Genomic DNA, 21,770 nt, shown 5'->3' with positions numbered 1-21,770 from the left:
AACATTGCTAGTCTCTCAAATCATCAAGGATGAATGTGCATATGGCTGTTAAGTGTATACATGAATGGACCACAGCCTTTGAGAAACCCAAGGACAGAGCATCTTTTGAATTCCCCACTCAACTCTTTTCCCATTAATCCTATGTCAGTGTCATTCCTTTTTTTTTTTTTTTTTTGCAGTATTTTTGGCTAACTGAGGTCTAAGGCTCTGCAAAACAGCAGTGCATGGGGAAACCCAAAATACCAAATTAATTCTTGGGAGTGATTAGCTTTAATGAATGGAAAAGATCAACCCACCTGTTTTAAATACTAAATCATAGTTTGAGTGGAGCCCTTTCCATTTCTGAGGCCTGGAATTTTTATTCCAATTCCTTTGTCTAAAAAATGCCCCATCAAGGTGAATGGGTGCACACATACAGTATGTGCAACTCCTGACCTAGCAACTAATATGGCTTTGGAGCTGAAGAGGTCACCTTATCCATGTCTTAAAGTCCTTTCTTGGTACAAAGCAGAATGCTGATGTTTACTTTAGGTGCAGAGTGCATGCTGCATCAGAGGTATCAAGTACAAAATGTTTTGATACTGGTTATCTTTAATTTAAAGAGACAGTTAAATGCAGTGGTTAACAGTGCTAGCCTAGGAGTGGGGATACCTAAGTTCTAGTCTTCCCTTAGGCACAGGTGGGTTGGGTGACTTTGGGCCATCAATCTCTCTCAGCCCTAGGCTGGGAACTTGAAAAAAGTCCTGAAAGAAAGTACCAATAAACCACTTCCAAAAACAGCGTGGACCTGCAGGGATGCATAACCACTAGGAGTCAAGTTTGACTCAAAGACCCATAACAACAGCATCTTTACTTTACCACATTTGTTTAAATCTGCACGGAAGTGAGGTTCTGTTGAAACAACTTTCTAGAAGTGGATGACTGAATTGGCTGATTCCTGAATTCCAGCTTTCGTTAATCAAAGACAACATGGCCAATGGCCAAAATTGACAGAAGAGGTTATTTATCAGTCTCTGTAGAGCCATTCAATTACTCTACGTCTGGTCTACACTCTCACTGCAAGGAAGACAAAACTTTTCTTATTTAAGAAATAAATAACAAACAAGGAAGCACAGACATTCTTATTTAAGAGATACCTCAGCAAAATTCTGGTAGATCTTGATATAGCTAAGGTAGTCCATTCTTAAAGGCATAAGTAATTGGATAATTTTCATTATCTTCCAAGTTTGCTTTGCTGTTCCACCATTCTCATAATTCTGATCAAATATTCTAGGACATGTAATGCTTAATGGCAAAATAAAACATCTTCATAGATTAAGAACGTTTACACATCATTGGCCAGAGCAACTGATTAATAACTTTTACAGCTAGTTATGAAAATGAGATTACAATACTTGTAAAATTAACACTGCATTTCTAATTCTCTAGCCTGTGGACAATTTGCACAACAGGCAATTGAGCCATTCATAATTAACTAGCACATTTCAGTTTCCAGTTTTAATTTTCAGTGGTGCATCTTTCTGAGTCATCCATTAAAGCTGTACCATTAAACAAGTACTGAGGTTTTATTTATTTGCATTATTCCCTTCTACCATTAATGGCTTGGTAAAGTTTATAAAATAATTTTTGCTACTGCTGCTTTCAAAACATTGAACAAGATCAGTATTGCTTTTTGCAACACCTTGAATAAATAATCAACATTAATATGCTGATATGCTATTTCTAGAAACACAAAGCATATGGATGACTTCTGCCTCTGTGCTAGGAATATGCAGTGAAAGATATGTCACATGTTTGATATACTGTAAGTGTGAACAACCTGTGACTACTTGCTTCCTTAATTACATCCAGAGTTTTCCCATCTCTGCCTATTTATACAATAAATTATCCAGCTTAGTTTAACTTGGACACTTTAAAGGTGTTGGGGTAAAAGCCCTCTGACTTATACCAACCATCGGTATAATTGTGGTGCTATCATTTCTATATTCCAGAACAGTGGAAGGTATTTTTGCCAATATTGTTACTGTACTGCAGAACTATTACAGTATTAATAGTAATATTGTATTGTATCTATTGTTGTTGGACAACCCAAACTTTTTTCCTGGGTCCCTATTTATCCCCTCCTAACTGTTAAACTGTTATATACTCATATAAGAAACCAAGCCAAAGGTTAAAACTTGGATGCAAGGGAATTTTTCTTGGCAGTTAAGGAGGTGCAACAACTACTTACAGTGTAGATACAAATAACCCTTTCATTACCCTTAAACATTTGCTTTGGGGGAAAATGGACAGCTTAAGGCTCTTCTGTATGTTCACAAAATACTAGTTATTCCAGCGGCTGAGATCAGTATGATCACATCTTCTGAAAGCTGCATCCTCTTCCACTTAAAGTTACATTTATCATGTTTCCTTCCTTTTTAATAAAGAGATGAGTCAATAAAGAATTTTTATTGCATGTTTAATTCATGCAAATTGCCTATCAGGGATCTACGGGGGAGTGGGTGGATGTTATCCTGCTCTAATGAAGGCGGTAAGTGAAGCCTGTTTCGCCCGAGGCATCTTCCAATGAAGTCTCCTTTATGCCTGCACAGACAGACAGGACATTAGGGCATCGCAGAATTTTGCTTCAGAAGGATCAAATCTTGCACAAAAGGAAATTCTTGCCGGTCCCTGCGAATTCCTCAAAAATCTATCTATAGTAAAGCTATCCACCCGAAGGGAGCCTACTATTAGCTTTGATAGTAGATAGCTGGTAGCCTAGCTGCGCAATACTCCTCTTATAAAAGGGGGGCCATGGAACCGCTTTGGGAGATGCGATATCCTTTTCGGACCGCCTCCCCGGGAATTGCGTCCATCGAGAAAAGACAGGAACCAATCGCTCGCAGCGCTGCAGAAGACGAGGAGAAAAAAGCCGCTTCGAGTTGCGCCGCGGTGCAAAACTCTCTTCTCTCCGCAGCGCCTCGACCAATAGAAGGAGGGATCCTTTCCGCATCCTGGGACCCACCTGATCTATTGCACTCCCATAATTCCCGGGCTGGCCTCGGGCACTATGGGAAATGAAGTCCACCTGTCCGGAAGACAGCAGGTTAAGCAAGCCGGTGTTCAGAGCCGCACACCTTTCCACACAGAGAGAATGGGGTTTATGCCCTGCAGGCTGCGCCGGGGCAGTCACGGGCTGTTGTAGCACCGGTGGGCACTTCCGAGGCTTCCTCGGCGAGGGCGTCGGCGGTCTAACGGGATCTTCCTCCCAGCCATGCCCGGCGGAGCGCCGAGGTCCTGCGCCCTGGGCCGGAGGAGGCGCCCACGGCCAGAGCTGCGCGGATTGTCCACGCGGGGTATCCGCCGACCCAGCCTGCGCATATCCTCGCTGGGCTACAACTCCCATCCCTCGCAGCCAGCAAGGCTCTACTTGGATATAATCGCGGCGTCCGCTAGTCTTCGACTTTCCAAAATGCGAATTACTAATTGCGACCACCCGGGAATGCCCAGCGGACAACCTTTCGGACTGAGCAGGTCCGGTTCTCGCCCTGTTTCGTCCCTGGACTTGAGCGCTCAGGCAACCAGGACAAGGAGCCCGGGAAGAATTTACGGGCGAGGAAAGCTAAGCGGGGCTTCTCAGCCGTCTTTTTCTTGCCCTCAGCGCAGCGGTCAAGCCCGGAATCGCGCGGTGTGCGTTAGCTCCTAACTTTTTTATCTCTATATGTCCGCTCGACGGCGTCTCTCGCCTCCTATGCTAGAGTTAAGGACCCAAATTTGACTCTCACATCGGCGGGATTCCCAAGCTGCCAGTTGACTGAACAGAGACACGGGCGAGGCAGATCAGAATTTGCGGCAGGTTAGATTAAGGCTGCAATCCTGCGGATAGTTAATTGAAAAAAATTCGCATGATATGATAATCCAGGATGAGCTAATGATGATACATCGAATTCGCCCAAATTTCGGGAGCATTGAGTCACCCGTTCTCTACGCGGGCTTGGTTTGTAAACCACGGGAAACTGAAATAACTGATTTGCTATTAAATATGCAGCGTGAGCCCGCGAAATCTTTTTTTCCCTTTACTCTGATCTAAGGCTCCCTTTCCCTCTGGATCTCTACTTCGAGTAAACACGCATAGGCTGCCCAACAGAGACGGCGCGTTGCTGTCTAATACAAAACAGGTTTCCGGAAGTGCTGACTTATAAAGCGACTCTTCTTTTTCCTATCTCTTGGAACGTCCCTGCGAGAAAGCCGCACGAGTTTCGATACGCGGGCGTGCTGGGGAAAGCCGGCCTCGGCTTTGGCGCAGAGCACGCCGGGAACTTGGGGCGGGCTGGTGGCGACAGTGACGACAGCGGGGGCGAGGCCCGAGACGGCCATTCCCGTCGCGGGGCGTTTGGCCGTTTCCGGATTTGTGGAAGGCGGTTCGCCTGAAAGGCGGCAGAAGCTTGGGATCGCGGGCGGTGGTCGCCGCGATGTACCACAGCAGCACGCAGAGGCGCTACTGGACTTTCCGCAGCGAGGAGGAGCTGGGCCGCCGCCGCTCTGACGCCAACCGCAAGTTCAGATGCAAAGCTGTGGCCAATGGGAAGGTAGGAGCGGAGGAGGCCGAGAGGCCAGGCCGAAGAGCCAAGAAGCTCCCAAGCTTGCTTTCCGTTGCATTTGCCTTGTGTCGCTTGGATCACGCTCTGTAAGATTTCTCAGAATGGTGAAGGTGGTCCTCGCTTACCGACGGTAATCGGGACTGGGAACTCATCACTTAACAACGCCGTTGTAAAGCGTGATGTCACGTGACTGTGCTGACTTACGGTGGCGGTTGAGGCAGTCCAAGTTACCGTTGTTAAGTGAATTCTGTATGGTTGCAATGCCCTGTGGTCACGATTGCCATTTTTCAGCCTCTTGCTGGTTTCCCCATCAACTTTGCTTGTTGGAAGCAGGCAGTGATTGTTGCAAATGGTGGTCATATGACTCTGGGATGCTGTGATGTTGTAATTGTAAGTAGGTTGCCAAGCACCCGAATTGCAATCACATGACTGTGGGGACACTGCCATGGCTGCAACTACAAGGACCCGTCCTAAGTACCACTTGTTCAGTGCTGTCATAACTTTGAATGGTTGCTGAATGAGTGGTCGTTCAGTGAGGACTACCTGTATGTACCAACCCTAACCCTAACCCAGCATGCTGGCTGGGGAATTTTGGGAGTTGAAGTCCACACTTCTTAAAGTTACCAAGTTTGAAAAACACTGGTATATAGGTTCCACTTTCCCTTAAGACTGAGAGAAACAACTGTTATAGTATGCCATGGACTGGGTGTTACCAGCCTTCCACTCCTCTCTTGGCAGGAGGGGGATTTTTTTTTTTTACACATCCTGTAAAAATATCCTGTGCTGTATTTTTCAGTTACTTTGAGCGCCAGGAAGATAAACGCTGCAGGGTTGTAGTCTAAGGATTATATTATATGGCAGACTTTCCCAGAGTTCTTCTGTGCAGATATGTGCAGTTATAACTCCCATTGCCTTTAGTTTCCTGAAGGTAATGGGAGTTGTAGCCCTGCACATGTGGACAACACCAGGTTGGGAAAGACTGATGTAGAGGATTATGCCTTAAATAGTTCCACTTAACAGCTGTAGCCTATTTTAGTGAATGGTGATCTCCATTTAAGATACATGTTATTCTTTCATAAGGTTCAACAGACAGACTCGTTTCTTCTTGACCCACGTGAAGAGCTGATAATTTGTAAACATTATGAAAAAAGATTAGCAGACTTTTGCTCTGTATTTAAACCAGCAATGCCCAGATCTGTTGTGGTAAGTTGTTGAATTTTTTATGCCTGTTCTAACTTTTGTGTGTTAGAGAAACCTGTGTCTGCTTGTGCTTACATAAAATGTTACTGTTAAGTATGATTTAAATAGAACCCATTTTTTAATGTTCATGACACACAGAAGTATAAATTAACCACACAGTCTGGGTTCATATAATACCCTGTGATTAAAGAAAAATGGCTAGTATATAGTTCAGTATGTTGGGCGTACATAGCCAATTAATTCTTTTTTGTAAGATTTATTCCATTCCTTTCTCCCTTAATTTTCCAAACTTAGTGTGGTTTGTAAAGGTTTTCTGTTCCATGTGCAGAATCTTTTATTTTGTGCATTATCATTAGTTACTAATTAGTCATGTTTATTTGGAATGCTGAAAAGCTTTTAAGAATGTGCAATGATTACTACTGCCTGCTTCCAGGCATGCATAATCAGAGGTCAAGGTGGACTGTTCTGTGATTGATGGCTTCACTCCATGCAGACTCTGGTCCTCCATTATTTCTGCTTTAAGTATTGTCTTGTAAAATAAAGATTCTTTTGATTTGAACTTGACTCCTGGTGACTTCTTCTGTTGGCTGCTCTCCTTCAGCTAAAAATAGCTTGGTAAATTTTGTTAGGTAAGAAGAGAAAGGAAAGACTACGCATGACTATGTCAGAGCAGCAGTTTTTCTATCAATTTGCAATAGGGCCTTTTGCTATAGTTTGTGCAGCAGACACCCAGCAGAGATGCACTGAAGATCATGATAGTGTCAAGAAAGCTAACTACCCTGCCATAACTGCTAAATTCCACCATGGGAGATCAGCTTTGTCAGGAGTCAGTGGTAGGAACAACCAAACATGTCACATCATTCTGGAAAAACTACAGCTGCGAAGAATCCAAGCCTATCTGAGAACATAGGCATGTGGGCCTTACTGTGTTTGTGAAGTATGCTGCTTTTGACTTGGAGAAGGACAGAGTCACTGATCTAGTGTGCTGTTCAGAAGGGAATTCGTGTGCCAGTTTTGCACACTGTACTGTTTAATAAATAGAATGAAATTTTCAGTATCTCCAAGTAGATTAGCAAAGATATTATTTTACTGTGCTTCAAATCAGACCTTTATATGGAATAACAGATAAAACATAAAACAGATAAAAGTTAGAACACAGCTGAAATCAAAATACTAAGTGTTAAATATCCATAACCATAAAAGTTTATAAATGCTTAATTATGTGCCATCAAGTCATTTTCGACTCCTAGTGACCATATAGATTTTCTTCATGAAGGTCTGTCTCTAACCTGTTCTTTCAAGTCTCCCATCGATGCACCCATTGCCACTATAACTGAGTCCATCCACCTTGCTGCTGGCTGTCCTCTTCTCTTTCCTTCCACCTTTCCCAGCATTACAGCCTTTTCCAGAGAGCTGGGTCTTCGCATAATGTGTTCAACATAGGATAATTTCAGCCTGGTCATTCGTGTCTCGAGTGAGAACTCTGGGTTGGTTTTTCGATGATCCATTGGTTTGCTTTCTTGGCTGTCCACAGTATTCTCAGGAGTCTTCTCCAACACCAAAGATCGAAGGCATCAATACTCATCCTATCCTGCTTCTTGAAAGTCCAACTTTTGCTTCCATAGAGTGTCACAGGGAATACCATGGACTGCACAATTCTGATCTTTGTAGATATAATAAATTACTTAATACAGTATTCTTAAAATTATTGGATAAAGTTAAGATTATTCTCAAGAATGAATTGACTGTGCTGTATGTTCTGATTTTAGCCTATAATCTAAAGTTGAATGCTGCATAATAGCTATGCTGTTACTATGTGTTTCTATAGTGTTTCAGTTGAATTGTTTTGAGTATGAAACTTTACAAAATGGCTTCTATGAAATGTAAAACTGCTATTTCAAAATGTCCCCCATAAACATTTAAGAAGTCTTGTGAGCTGAAAATGGCTTTATTTGAGCTTAAGACACCTCTAGTATGCTCAAAATAGCCCGTTTTGCAGTTGAAATGGGATGTTTCGAAATGGTTTGCACATCTCTAGCTATTACTTTGAACTTTTGCTCCAATAATATTGAGGCCTCTAGTTTTATATAGAAAAATTGGACTTCAGATGACAATATGATCACTGCACTTAGAAAGTGATGCCTGGATCATTAAATTCTATGTTTACCATGTACATACTGTTTCTGTAAGCTTGCATAGCTGTATGCCATTTATATTCTTATAACCCCCCAGAAGAAAGCAGCATATATCACTCAATATCCTTGCGTGTGGTATTTATAAAACTGTGTTATCATCTTACGCAGCCAATATGGTTTTACGGTAACAGTCTAGTAAACTCTTAGTTTTATTATCAACTAAAGCAGAATATCCATTAAATACTAATGGAATTTTATGAAGGTATATTTTATGTATTTTACCCATGCATAAATGATTAACAGGATTTTACAAATGTGCAGAAGCATACAGTACATGGACAGATTTTGTCCATTGCATCTGAAGTCCATCAAACTCAGCTCTGTTAAATCAAGGGTTTACTGTAGCAGATCATCAGTTTACAGCAAATTTTAGGTGTTATTAGCCAGATAATATAGAAGGAAGGCCAAATAATTTATATCTAAAATAAATAACTTGATTGCTGACAGATGCTCTTACCATTGGTACAATAATAAATAAGCCTATTCCAGGACTGCATCTTTTGTTCCATAAATTTACTTTCTGGCTCTGTTGAACTGAATTTTTTTCTGAATAGATGTGTATAGAATTGAGCAGCAAGTTATTTTGTTTTCCACTGGCATTTTAAAATGTCTCTTGCATTTATTTTTATATTTATAAAAAGTAGCCTTTGTGGTATAATGTGAATGAACTTTCCAACTTTTGTGTCCTTTTAGGGTACAGCCTGCATGTATTTCAAACGTTTTTACCTCAATAACTCAGTAATGGAGTATCATCCTCGCATAATTATGTGAGTAACTCTTAACATTTATGTTTTGAAATTGATACAGATGTTTATTGATTTTTGAACTTTAACTAATAGGAGACAAGAAATATTCAGGGCTCATTTTTATATTCCAAGGTGAAAACTCTCCGTTTCTCAGGAAAATGCTTTTGGTTTTGATATTATTTATATTATCTCAGATATACATGGATGCACACTTTTGTTAAAACCAAATGAATGTGTTTGTTTTGTTTTTAAGGTTAACTTGTGCGTTTTTGGCTTGTAAAGTAGATGAATTTAATGTATCTAGTGCACAGTTTGTTGGTAACCTTCGTGAGAGCCCAGCAGGACAGGAGAAGACTTTGGAACAGATCTTGGAATATGAATTGTTACTTATTCAGCAGCTGAACTTCCACCTTATAGTACATAATCCTTACAGACCATTTGAAGGCTTCTTGATCGATTTGAAGGTACTAGACTTTTTTTTTTGTTGTTTACCAAGTTAAGCTTTGACAGCAATAACTGTATTAAAATGTTGTTACATGAATAATTTGGAGATAGTTAAACTTTTACAGTGGTACTGCTAAGTTCCTTTTTCTAAGCTAATGTATTTTGAGAACAAATAGCCATACTATGAAACATAGACACTAATACCTAACATTTTCCTTGTTTTGCACATCTTTCAAAAACCCTTTCTTCAGTTTAGAAAAAGGTAACCAAGCACTGCACTTAAATCTGAGTGCCAAAGTGATGTTTGGAAACGTTGAACTGTTTGTGCTGGGGTGTGTGTGTTTAAGGAGAGGATTCTTATTTCCTCTATAAGGATAGTATATACATATTATATAAGGTAATACTTACTATATAAGTATTACCTATATAGTCATAATTTTTATGAACTCCAAAGTCAAGTCAGAGTTATGGGTAATGAGGTATAGAAAAAATAGTTGTTGCAAGTTTTATGCTACCCTTAAACAAATGCCAGCTAAATGTTGGTAAAGGGTTAGATGTTATAATTCAAAATCTAAGGGTTTTTTTTAAGAACCAAAAAAAGAGGGTTTTTTAAAGAACAAGGTAGAAGACTTTTTGGGTTGACTTTGTAAGCTCAAAGTCTTGTCAACTAGGTCAAGTCAGTTCATGAAAACCTTGGTATTATATGTGATGATTCTGAAGTGGGTCAAAAAGACCACAGGGATAGATAAGCTTTTTAATTTCTTCTTCTTCTTCATCATCATGTTCTTCAGTAGCAGCAGCAGCAGCATTATTACTACTACTACTATTACTACTACTACTATTATGATGATCATGATGATGATGATGATGCTTGAAAACAGGGAAATCCTTTTAGTACCTGCCTTTCATTTGAAACTTGTCTTGAACATGTGATTGGAGGAAATTGTAGCAACGGATTATTCCAAAGTATTATCATTATGTATTTATTTTCTAGACCCGTTATCTATTGCTTGAGAATCCTGAGACGTTGAGGAAGACAGCAGATGACTTTCTTAATCGGGTATCTTTAACAGATGCATGCCTTCTCTTTACACCTTCTCAGATAGCTCTCACTGCTCTGGTATCAAGTGCATCCAGGGCAGGATTTAATATGGAAAGGTAGGTAATTTCTGAATATTTAAGCAATCATGTAAACATCTTCTGTCTCTGTAGGAAAAATACATTTTGATAGGCTATGAAGAGAGGTTATGGATAATGATAACTGCTGCAACAATTCAGTCAGAAGTATAGCCCAAATTTCAGGATTTGATTTGATTATCTGAACAGCCTATATGAGATATTGGCAGAACTAAATCATTTATTAATTCTGGGGTATGTAGAAATCTGCCTGTGGAATGATTACTTTTACAGTTTTTAAAAATGTTTTGACTTATCCTGTCAAAATAAGTGACTGTATACATTTACTATTTTGTCTCTGAATGTCACAATTGTGACATTGTGTGGAAGATTATATATATTTCCTTGAGTACATTAGTTTGTGGAAATACAAGAAATTAGTTATAACAAAAGTTTCTCTACTTTTGATATTTTAAAAAATTAAGTTGTATCACTTGAGCATGAATTGTATTTTAAATACTGTTAAAAATATCTTCCATTGCCTATCACGAAATGTTAGCAAAATGTCATTCTCTTTATGATCTATAATTTAAATGGTTCTTTTTAGCTGTTGTTTATTTTTGCTAATTTTCTTAATTTTTTTTTATAGTTACTTGTCAGGAAGCCTAATGCTTAAAGAGAACAAAACAACCCTTTCGCAGTTGCTGGATGGGATGAAATGTAAGTAATGATGCTGACAATTAGACAGTACCTACATATTTATTTAAAATATCCTTGTTGCTTCAGAAAGGAAAAGGTGAAGGGCTTGATTTTAAGAGTTGTAAAAGTTTATTTTTGATGTTTCTAATTGAACAAAAGGACCCATGTTTTTAGAACAAAAATACCTGCAATTTTGTGTGTCTCTGCCTTTCCTACTCCCAGTGCTAGCATGTAAGGTAATAGAATAGAAAAGATGAAATGTGGTGAGGTATCATGGTATATAAAATGTTTGTAGCTATATAGATTTCTGAAGTGTTAAGTATGGCAGAGTCTCCTACCAGGTTTGGTTGTCTGATGTTGTGTTTTATGTTGCATGATTCCAGAGTGAGTTCCTTTAAGCACTGTGCTTTTTATAGTCCAGGAGATATTAAAATGACAATAACTGTACTAAAGTTTTTCATTAGTCTAGGACTTACTAGGCTCTCTTTCAGTTTATTTATATTTTGAAAGCTTGGTGTGTAAAATGTGCCTGTGTCTTTAACATTTTCTGTGGGACTATATTGCTAAGTCTGCATGATCCATAACTCAAGGAAAACGAAAAACATAATGTGAATAACAGATTCAGTATAACTAACTCTTCATGTTTACACTCTGCTTTGACCCTAGTAAGAATGAATTATGTATGTCAATTAGTAAAATAATAAATTTGGTAAAAGAGCAGAATATTGTATAGTAGATTTAAGCCAAGGCTATGTGAAAGAAGCTGAAGCACTGCTTAGCTGTGAAAAAGACTTGCTTTTAATCTGAAAGAAAATGTATTAAGTAACTGCTCTGTATTGCACCTTATTGAGATCTTGGCTAAGCAGACACGTTAGGGAAAATGCATTTTTTGAAATGTGTTATCTTTCCTTCCTTGCAAGGGGCATTGGCCATGTGCCACAATAGAGGTGGACAACCTTTTGCTAGCCAATGACCACACTGAACCTGGAGGGGGGCACATCACTCAAGAGTAGGACTAGGTTCGGAGGAAGGGCTCTGCAAGGGTTCTTTTTTTTTTTTTAAACTGGGATCATCTTTTACCCACCTCAAGATGATGAGAAGCTGTACTTTGTTTTCAGCAATAAGAGACAGAGTGGGCTTCACAGGTCACCGTACAGGGTGACAGGGACTCAGGGGCCACCCTAACCCATTCCTGTGCCAGGGGAAGTTATTTTTCCTCAGCTAACAGCTTTGCCGCCAATATAGTACAATGCATCAGAGATGAAAAAGGTGCTTCAAATTATGCATGGGTGCATATGTTGTGTGTCAGCAATGTGTTTTTTCACAGGAACTTAGTGCAGCTCTAGAGGCAGCTGCACAGTCCAGGAAAATAACAGAGCCCTGTTGAGTTGCCGACAAGTACTTTGTGAATGTACTGAATGCTCTAAAGCAGTGATTCCCAACCTTTTCTGTGCCCCACACCCCTAGGAAATGTTTCATTAATGTTCATACCTGTGATGGAATGGAATTATAAAGGCCAGGCTCAGGGAGAAAAATATTTTCTTACATCTCCTGAGGAGCGTGGGAGATACAAGAGGATGAGACTGGCACCTCCCTGAGGAATTCACAGTGTTGTGGCTGGCATTACTTGGGAGCTGGGGTTTGAGTCTGGGAAGATTGATGTCAGGCCTAGCTCAAGGAACACCAAGAGACCATGTAAATTCAGTCCAGCTATGTTTATTAGCTACAACCTCTAGCAAGAATCTTCCCAGACTGAAACCCCAGCTCCCAAGTAATGTCAGCCACAACATTGTGAATTCCTCAGGGAGGTGCCAGTCTCATCCTCTTGTATCTTCCACGCTCCTCAGGAGAAAATGTTTTTCTCTCTGAGCCTGGCCTTCATAATTCCATTCCATCACAATACCTCCTACATAAGTAATATCTCATTTGAAGATGAAGAAGTCTAATTTCTAATGCAGGTGAACAAACTGAACTGAGAAAAAGCAGCTTTTAACTCAGTGCACAAAATTGTTGCACCCCCTGAAATTCCATGTCACACCCCCTGGGGGTGTGGGCACCCCAGGTTAGGAACCCCCTGCTGTAAAGCATCTTGTTTCTGTTTGATTCTAACATGCTGCATAGCCCTCTATGCCCCAGTATGGAGCAACTCTGAAAGCAACATTATATCAAGAGAGCCACTGTTATCTGCATTTCCTTTAGTGATTTTGAGAGCTGCATCTGGTTAAATATACTATTGCTTGAAGAGGAAGAATTTGATAGCACTCTTCAGATACTGGATTATTGCTTGAGAAGAGAGTCAGGACTTGCTCTCCATCATCCTAAAATGTAGGACATTAAATAATATACTTAACCTATAGGAAGGCAGATTCCAGCTGTTTTTTGTTTAAAACTTCTGAACAGTAAGAACAGTAGAACCAATTACTTAAGCACATGGTGGCCTCTATTTGCATGTATTCAGAGGTAAAGTCTGGACATGTATAGAGGAAAGAATTGGATTCACCTTTCCTAATCTGAATGTCCTCCAAATGCTTCGACTTGGAATTAGAGAATTCCCTAGTTGGCATCTGGAACATGCCCATTTGGATAAGATTGCAATAACATAAAGTTATTCAGATTTAGCCTAATTTGGATCATATAAAGTCTGTGTGCAGCAGTGTTGTCCAAACTTGGCCACTTTAAGATGAGTGGACTTCAACTCCCAGAATTCTGGGAGTTGAAGTCCACTCATCTTAAAGTGGCCAAGTTTGGACAACACTGGCATACAGCTATTCTGTTACAATTCCTCCCCCCAAATCATTCCCTTTTGGTCAGTTTTGTAGGAGCAAATAGGCTAAATATAAAATCATTTAGAATACAAACTGTTCTACCACTTTGATAGAATTTGCAACCAGCATGTTTGTTTCCTTAGAATTTTCTTGATTTGTTTTTGGTAAGGAACACAATAGTTCATATTTTTATAGTATTTTGATATGCGTTCATTGCATTTGTTTAGGCATGAAAAATCTGGTAAAAAAATATGAGCTACCACATTCTGAAGAGGTTGCTGGTCTAAAACAGAAGCTAGAAAAATGTCACAGTCCAGAACTTGCTCTTAATACAAATACGTAAGTAGCAATTTAATTTTTTTTAAAATTCCTTGTATATTCTGATGACCTGATTTCTGGCCAGCATACCTTGTTTTAGGAGTAACAGAATCTGAGATTTGAGAGTTTTACTTCATCGTCTTTTGGAAATGTGGTGCATAATCCTTTAATAATTTAAAACCCAGACTCTATTCCTGGTGTTTGTCAGTATTTTACTCATGAACAAGTACAGGTTTAAACGTATAGAATAATGAGAGTGGTTTTGTGAATTATGGTGTTGGTTAGCAAACAATTTCTTGCAGCACAGTGGGTTTACATTATATGATAGACATGGATAAAGAGAAGATGCAGATATAAAAACTCAGAACATTAATTTGCCCCATTTAACAATAACATTAGAAAATGTTTTTGTATGTTACAAAAATACCTTGGATTTATAGGTATTTTTTTCAGCAACATTCCTCTACTAAGTCTGAACCATTATTTCTATAAATGAAAAAAATTGATTTTCAAGCGAATATTTTTGGATTAGATTGGGGTTGGCTTTATTCTACTGAGGGTTGTACTCTCTCAAGGTAGTCTTTTGGAAGCTGCATGATGGGGGAAATGAAACAAATAGTGGGTGGGGATGCCCACTCTTTATCATACTCCTTCCCCCCCCCTTTTTTTCCCCCTAAGTAGCAGCCTGTAGGAAAGACTTAGATACCAAAGGTGTCTAATGATGATCTTTTACAGAAGGCTTCATGAAAGTAGTAGAAATAAGTTGTAAAGATGTATTTCCATTAATCTGAAGGTTTATTTATTGATCTGATTTTTTTCAACTTCATTAGCACCAGTCCTCTTTGCATTACTTTAATTCCACAGTTTATCAATGGAAAACATTTTCTGTATCTTACGGAAGTAGATTCGTCTACAAAAGTATATGCCTGATGAACTGCTAGCATTTTTCAGTTACCTCAGAGATGTTTTTAATTAATGGTTTTAAGGGATTTATAATGTTAGATGTGCTCTACCTGCAGAGGGAGAGTGTCCAAAGCTGGTGTGCTTCTTTTGCTACTCTCACTCACTGTTCTTTTTGCCATCTACCTGCAGAAGATCTCTGTGGATTCTCCAGGGTCCTTAATCCCTGGGAGAGCTGGAGTCCCTCAATCATCATCTCTCTTCTTTCAGAATGGCTGAATAGAGCTAGAATCAGTTGGTGTTGAATAAACCTTCTGCTCTGTTGTTAAATTATTGTATTCTTTTTAATATCAAAAAGTGAGATTGAAGAAATTAAGTTTAATAGTGGAACATATCCTCTAACATTTTCCTGCTATGGGACTGTTGATAGGAAAAAGAGGAAAGGCTATGAAGATGATGAATTCATCACAAAAAAATCCAGAATGGAGGAGGTTAGTAGATTTTATACCACCTGATTAAATTTGCATTTAAACTGTATTTTTAAAGCAAGAAGAACACTACTTGTTTTTAGATGGTATCTTTATCATGTCAGAGGCCACTTTTTCTCATGCCAATTAATTTTGAGGTTTTTTTTTTTTTAACTAAAACAAATCAAATAAGGCCACTGTTTTGTTCCTCTTATCAGAGCAAATTTCTGATAAATTTTTGTTGGTTTCATTGACTCATAAGAAATGAAGCAAGGGCTAAATTTATAAATGTCTCTGGATCCTTCACTAAAATTTCTACCTGACACCTCAGAGCACTAGCCTATAATATTTGCCACCATGCTTTCTTTTTTATCTTGCCTTTATTTTAATTTAAATTGTGGTTTTAACAGTTTTTATGTATTTTGTTTTATTATGTAGGCTGCCCAGAGTCACTGTGTGAAATGGGTGGCTATACAAATGTGATAAATAAATAAAAAATAACATATAATGGAAAGAAATGGGCAGGGCCAGCTTCTCAATACCTTGCACAGCAACTTAGGCTATAGATATTAATGTTATTAAATTAAGAAATGTATGCCTCACTTTTCCTCACCAAAACCAGAACTATTTAAAGCAATTTAACTAAATATTACAAAGTCATTAAAAATAATTTTGCCTTATTTACAAAAAGCTAAAAGTAGCAAAAAACATGGCATATAATTAAAACTAACAAACATTAAAATTAACACTGCAGCTGTCAGCCAGTTCAAATTTGCATGTTACACAAATGATTTTTACATTCAGCACATAATACTAACCTGGAATATTTAAAGAAAAAACCTATAGTTCATGTTTGTTCTACCTTAAATCCAACTGTCTGTGAAAGAAATATGAAATTAAATTTCAAGCATAACAATAAGGTCAAAATTGGAAGCTGATACTGTATTATATATTGAATTGCTGTGCAAAAATTAGTGAAGTATATATTTGTACTTTTGGTTTTGAAATGAATGTGACATTAAACACAGGTGAAACTAGAAAAATTAGAATATCGTGCAAATGTTCATTTATGTCAGTATGGCAACTCAAAAGGTGAAACCAATATATGAGATAGACACATTACATGCAAAGCGAGATATGTCAAGCCTTACTTTGGTATAATTGTGATGATTATGACATAGAGCTTATGAAAACCCCAAATTCACAATCTCAGAAAATTAGAATAGTGTGAAAAGGTTCAATATTCTAGGCTCAAAGTGTCCCACTCTAATCAGCTAATGAATCCATAGCACCTGCAAAGGGTTCCTGAGCCTTTAAATGGTCGCTCAGGCTGGTTCAGTAGGAATCACAAGCATGGGAAAGACTGCTGACCTGAGAGTTGTGCAGAAAACCATCATTGACACCCTCCATAAGGAGGGAAAGCCCCAAAAGGTAATTGCAAAAGAAGTTGGATGTTCCCAAAGTGCTGTATCAAAGCACATCAATAGGAGGTTATGTGGAAGGGAAAAGTGTGGTAGAAAAAGGTGCACAAGCAGCAGGGATGACCGCAGCCTGGAGAGGATTGTCAGGAAAAGGCCATTCAAAAGTGTTGGGGAATTTCACAAGGAGTGGACTGAGGCTGGAGTTAGTGCATCAAGAGCCACCACACACAGACGGATCCTGGACATGGGCTTTAAATGTCGTATTCCTCTTGTCAAGCTGCTCCTGAACAACAAACGTCAGAAGCGTCTTACCTGGGCTACAGAAAAAAAGAACTGGTCTGTTGCCCAGTGGTCCAAAGTCCTCTTTTCTGATGAGAGCAACTTTTGCATCTCATTTGGGAACCAAGGACCCAGAGTCTGGAGGAAGAATGGAAAGGCACACAATGCACGATGCTTGAAGTCCAGTGTGAAGTTTCCACAGTCTGTGTTGATTTGGGGAGCCATGTCATCTGCTGGTGTTGGTCCACTGTGCTTCATTAAGTCCAGGGTCAACGCAGCCGTCTACCAGGAGATTTTGGAGCACTTCATGCTTCCTTCCGCAGACGAGCTTTATGGGGATGCTGACTTCATTTTCCAGCAGGACTTGGCACCTGCCCACACTGCCAAAAATAACCTGGTTCAATGACCATGGGATTACTGTGCTTGATTGGCCAGCAAACTCGCCTGACCTGAACCCCATAGAGAATCTATGGGGCATTGCCAAGAGAAAGATGAGGGACATGAGACTGAACAATGCAGCGGAGCTGAAGGCCGCTATTGAAGCATCCTGGTCTTCCATAACACCTCAGCAGTGCCACAGGCTGATAGCATCCATGCCACGCCGCATTGCGGCAGTCATTGCTGCAAAAGGGGCCCAAACCAAGTACTGAGTACATATGCATGCTTATACTTTGCAGAGGTCCGATATTGTTCTATTTCCAATCCTTGTGTTATTGATGTCATGTAATATTCTAATTTTCTGAGATTGTGAATTTGGGGTTTTCATAAGCTGTACGCCATAATCATCACAATTATACCAAAGTAAGGCTTGACATATCTCGCTTTGCATGTAATGCGTCTATCTCATATATTGGTTTCACCTTTTGAGTTGCCATACTGACATAAATGAACATTTGCACAATATTCTAATTTTTTGAGTTTCACCTGTATAAAACATGTTGGAAGAACATTGAAGTTCTGTGATACTGGTTGTAACTTATTTGAAAATACTAATGATTGTCACATTTGCTTTACATGAATAGTGACATGCATAGAATTTGCTTTTGATATTTAAAACATCAGATTTGTTAGTCTGGATCCTTGATAAATTAAGGGGAGTGTTTTTCAAAGCTGGAGTAGTTCACTCCCTTTTTCTAACAGGCTACTTATTCTTGTTTTGACAAATGTCCATGCAGGAAAAAATCCTTACATATATGATTTAGGGGTATGCTGGGACACTATTCTTTTGCAATAAATGCTTAATTTGATTTTTTTTTTTTTTTTACTTAGGATGAATGGACGGATGATGATTTCATGGACTAATCCATCTGCATTCCTAATAGAAGATGAAGTCTGAATTCTAATGAATATACTTCACTGAAAATAAAACCAGGCAACATGTATAACTTCTCACTCAGTACAAAATTATATATTTCTAATATAATAAATCTTTTTTTTTTTTTTTTTTTTACAAAATGACTGGAATACTTGCATTTATTTAAATGGCATTATGACCAGGTGACTTTACACTGGACAGGGCTCATCACCGCTTTTTTTCATTGGGAATTGGCCATCAATCAAGCAACTCTAATAACCATGTTCAAACAAGGTATGAACATAGCTACATTCAAAGCGCTTCTATAAATACCTCATAGCATTATAACCCATAATTATTTCTTAAGCATTAATAATGCATGAAATACTCTCAGAATGATGCCATGCAATGATTTTAGACTGCTTTTAGTTTTTTTAAACTTTCATTTTTATAAAAATACACACCTAATGTATTGTTCTCAGAAAGTCTGATATACCAGATTTTGAAAGGTACTTAACTACTCTAGTACAACCCTTGCTTGAGGCAGAAAATGTAGCTATGTTTAGCAGAACTTTTAGGTACCATTCTGGGAGAACACTATCGTGTTACAAGGGCTACAAGTGAAATATTTTGCTTATTGTATATAATTTTGAAGCAGCTATGGAAATGGATGGAAATGTGTTACAGTATGGGAACATTGAACTTTTTTACAAGGCAGGCACAGCTGATTTGGAGAATAGATCAAATTAAATCTCCAGATTAAAGCTTTGCATTGACCTAGTAATGAAGTCAGCAAGTTATGCTTAATGTCAAGCATATAGCTGGGCGAATAGAGAGAATTAGTGTATGTACTGTTTAGCTTTGATCTACTAGGCAACTTACCCCAATGAAGGAGCATGAGAAATGTTTCAATTAAAAAAAACCAACTTCAATTATAAATACTGCTGCAATTATCTCATTTACTCCAATTACTGATTGGAGATACATTTACAATAATACATACATCTCAGCTGTACAGAATATTCTGTGCTTTTGATACAGATAAGGATGTTCTTTTGCAACTAAGATTCTTCCCTACTATGATTGCATAGTCTGCCTTAACATAATAGTGCATTTTATGAGGCATAACTCTCAAATATAGATGAAAAATGCAGAGCAATGTGAATAGCTTAGCATGATGTGTTAGCCATAGCAGATGATACATCTCCCCAAAAGGATCTCCATTATTAGCTTGCAAACCAAATACTCCTTTTGTAACCAGACCTCAGACTTTTGATAAGTAGAGAGGGACTTCTCCCTCTAAGTAATCCCGATTTAGAAATACCCTGCCTTATATTTCAGACTGTTGAAAATCAGTTTGGATAAACAACCCCAATCCAAGGTTTTCCAACATTGAGGGCTGGTGGGACTATTTTGGGATTCTAAGATAATGTTATGGCCACACTCACAAAATGTTCCCTATCCCACCTTTTAATCACCTCAGCTTGTTTGGTTTTTCTGGGAAAGTGGGCAAAGTTCCAAAGAAAGCATTGAAGTGTATCCCTTGCCCCATCTTTTTTTTAAAGAATGCCTCCAGTATATATGCAGAGCTCAGAGCACTAGGGATGTGGGGGAGATAACTTCTGCTTCAGGATACCACTTTGCAGATACCGTATTTTTCCGACAATAAGATGCCCCCAGGTACAAGACAACCCCCACTTTTCCAGCCCAAAATTAAAAAATCAATATTTTAAAGATAGTGCAGAACACATTTTTATTTAGTAATTAGTTAACATTTACCTGATACACTTGGTGGGAGGAGGTCCAAACCATCTCTCTGCAGCTCTATTTTCAGGCTCTTGCATAACTGATTACATTCAAGCACGAGTGAAACTGCAGATAGCTTGTCTCTGCAAATAGCCTTCCTCCAATTGGTTTGTTCAGCATCAGCTGATGTCAGTTACATCAGGCTCGTGATTGGAGGAAGTCTGTTTGGGAGACAAGCTATTTCACTCATGATTGGAGGCTAGCAATAGGAAGAAGACTCTCTGCAGAAACAAAGTTTGGCAGTTTTGCAACCGCGATTCTTGACTGACTTCCTTGAATAAGACGCCCTTCAGTTTTTAGGGTAAGGATTTTAGAAAAAAGTATCGTCTTATAGTTGGAAAAATACGGTAGCTTTGTTTTAATTAAAATAAATGGGCATTGCTGCTGGGGGAGCATCAAGGCAATCCAGATCCTTATCAGCTTGAGAGCAAGTCTGGTTTTCTGCAAAAGCCATTCTCCACACTGCTTCAGCAGGCAGGGGAACTTGCCTTCTGAAACAGATAAGGTTTTCTATCAGCCTAAGACTAGCTGATGCATAACTCCTACTGTCCTAGCACTGGCCATTATGGAGAGCTTGTACTATTTGTTTTTCTATTTTTTTTCCTTTATGTATTATGATTAAAGATGTGAGGTAGTTTATGTTGCAAGATGACTTAAATGTTTAGACAGAAAAGACACACACAGACACGCACACAAATGGGAAAGAAATAGCCACTCACCTCATCAATACTTTTGTTCATTCAAAATTTAAACTTAAATTCAAAGATTTTCACAATTTCGTTTTGTAAGAACTGTTTTGAAATGGATTCAAACTTATAGTTACATTCAGACATTAAAGCCTGCCCTGCTTCAGCCCTCTGGAACTGTAACTTATTTTCAGAGTAGATGTTCACTATTTCAATGTACATTTAGTGTGTCCTTTGCTTTATTTGTAACTCATTTGCAGGAAGAATAGAGACTTCAAAATTCAGTAATGCAATGGATCACAGCATATTTTTGGAGCCAGCAATGGCAGCATGGTATGTAGAGGACTTCAAAACGGCCACCTATTCATCCTTAGCCTTTGTGATAGGTCACAAACCTACTTCCAGGTGACAGGAGAGGAGTCTGCATCATTATTCCCTTTCAATAATGGTGTTTTTAGCAGCTCCATGGTAGGTAGGAATAGCCTTTCCAAAAAAGAAAAGTCCTAGTTCAGCCTTCTTTTACTTTTCCATAAAAGACTGACTAATGGAAAAGCATGGATTATTACCCTTAAATGTGAAAAAAAATTTTTTTCAATCAACACTTATGAATGTACACACAAACATATACATGCACATATATCACTAAATTCTGAATTATTAGCCAGAAAAATTGAATTTTATGCTATAAAATTGTTTAATGAATACATGCATGCCTGATACAATTATCAATAAATTTACTGAATTCAAATTTACCATTGTAAACATTTTACAAAAAGCATTGCAATTTATCTGGATACAGTCATTGATGGAAAAATTACTCAAAATGATAAATGGCACATTAAAAAAAAATAAAG

General features: G+C 38.6%; 1 protein-coding gene across 2 annotated transcripts; it reads left to right on the top strand.

Annotated features, from left to right (window-relative positions):
- The first annotated feature begins 2,465 nt into the window (after nt 1-2,465).
- Nucleotides 2,466-21,730, top strand: CCNH (cyclin H). Of its 2 annotated transcripts, none has more exons than XM_088129983.1 (9): nt 2,466-4,568; nt 5,661-5,783; nt 8,669-8,742; nt 9,026-9,185; nt 10,160-10,323; nt 10,931-11,001; nt 13,973-14,084; nt 15,394-15,454; nt 18,400-21,730. In XM_088129983.1, the coding sequence occupies exons 1-9, from the start codon at nt 4,452-4,454 to the stop codon at nt 18,430-18,432; spliced, it is 915 nt and encodes a 304-aa protein (XP_087986109.1). In that variant the 5' UTR covers nt 2,466-4,451; the 3' UTR covers nt 18,433-21,730. The 2 variants fall into 2 exon arrangements, with proteins under 2 accessions (XP_087986109.1, XP_007436275.2); XM_007436213.4 differs by having other exon boundaries at nt 2,472-4,568; nt 8,975-9,185.
- Nucleotides 21,731-21,770: the final 40 nt, after the last annotated feature.

The sequence above is a fragment of the Python bivittatus genome, unplaced genomic scaffold (genome assembly GCF_059951505.1).
Source record: "Python bivittatus isolate LINGU-HERP-01145 unplaced genomic scaffold, Pbiv_v1 ctg000850_np1212, whole genome shotgun sequence".
Lineage (NCBI taxonomy): Eukaryota > Metazoa > Chordata > Lepidosauria > Squamata > Pythonidae > Python > Python bivittatus.
This window is presented reverse-complemented; position numbering and strand designations above follow the sequence as displayed.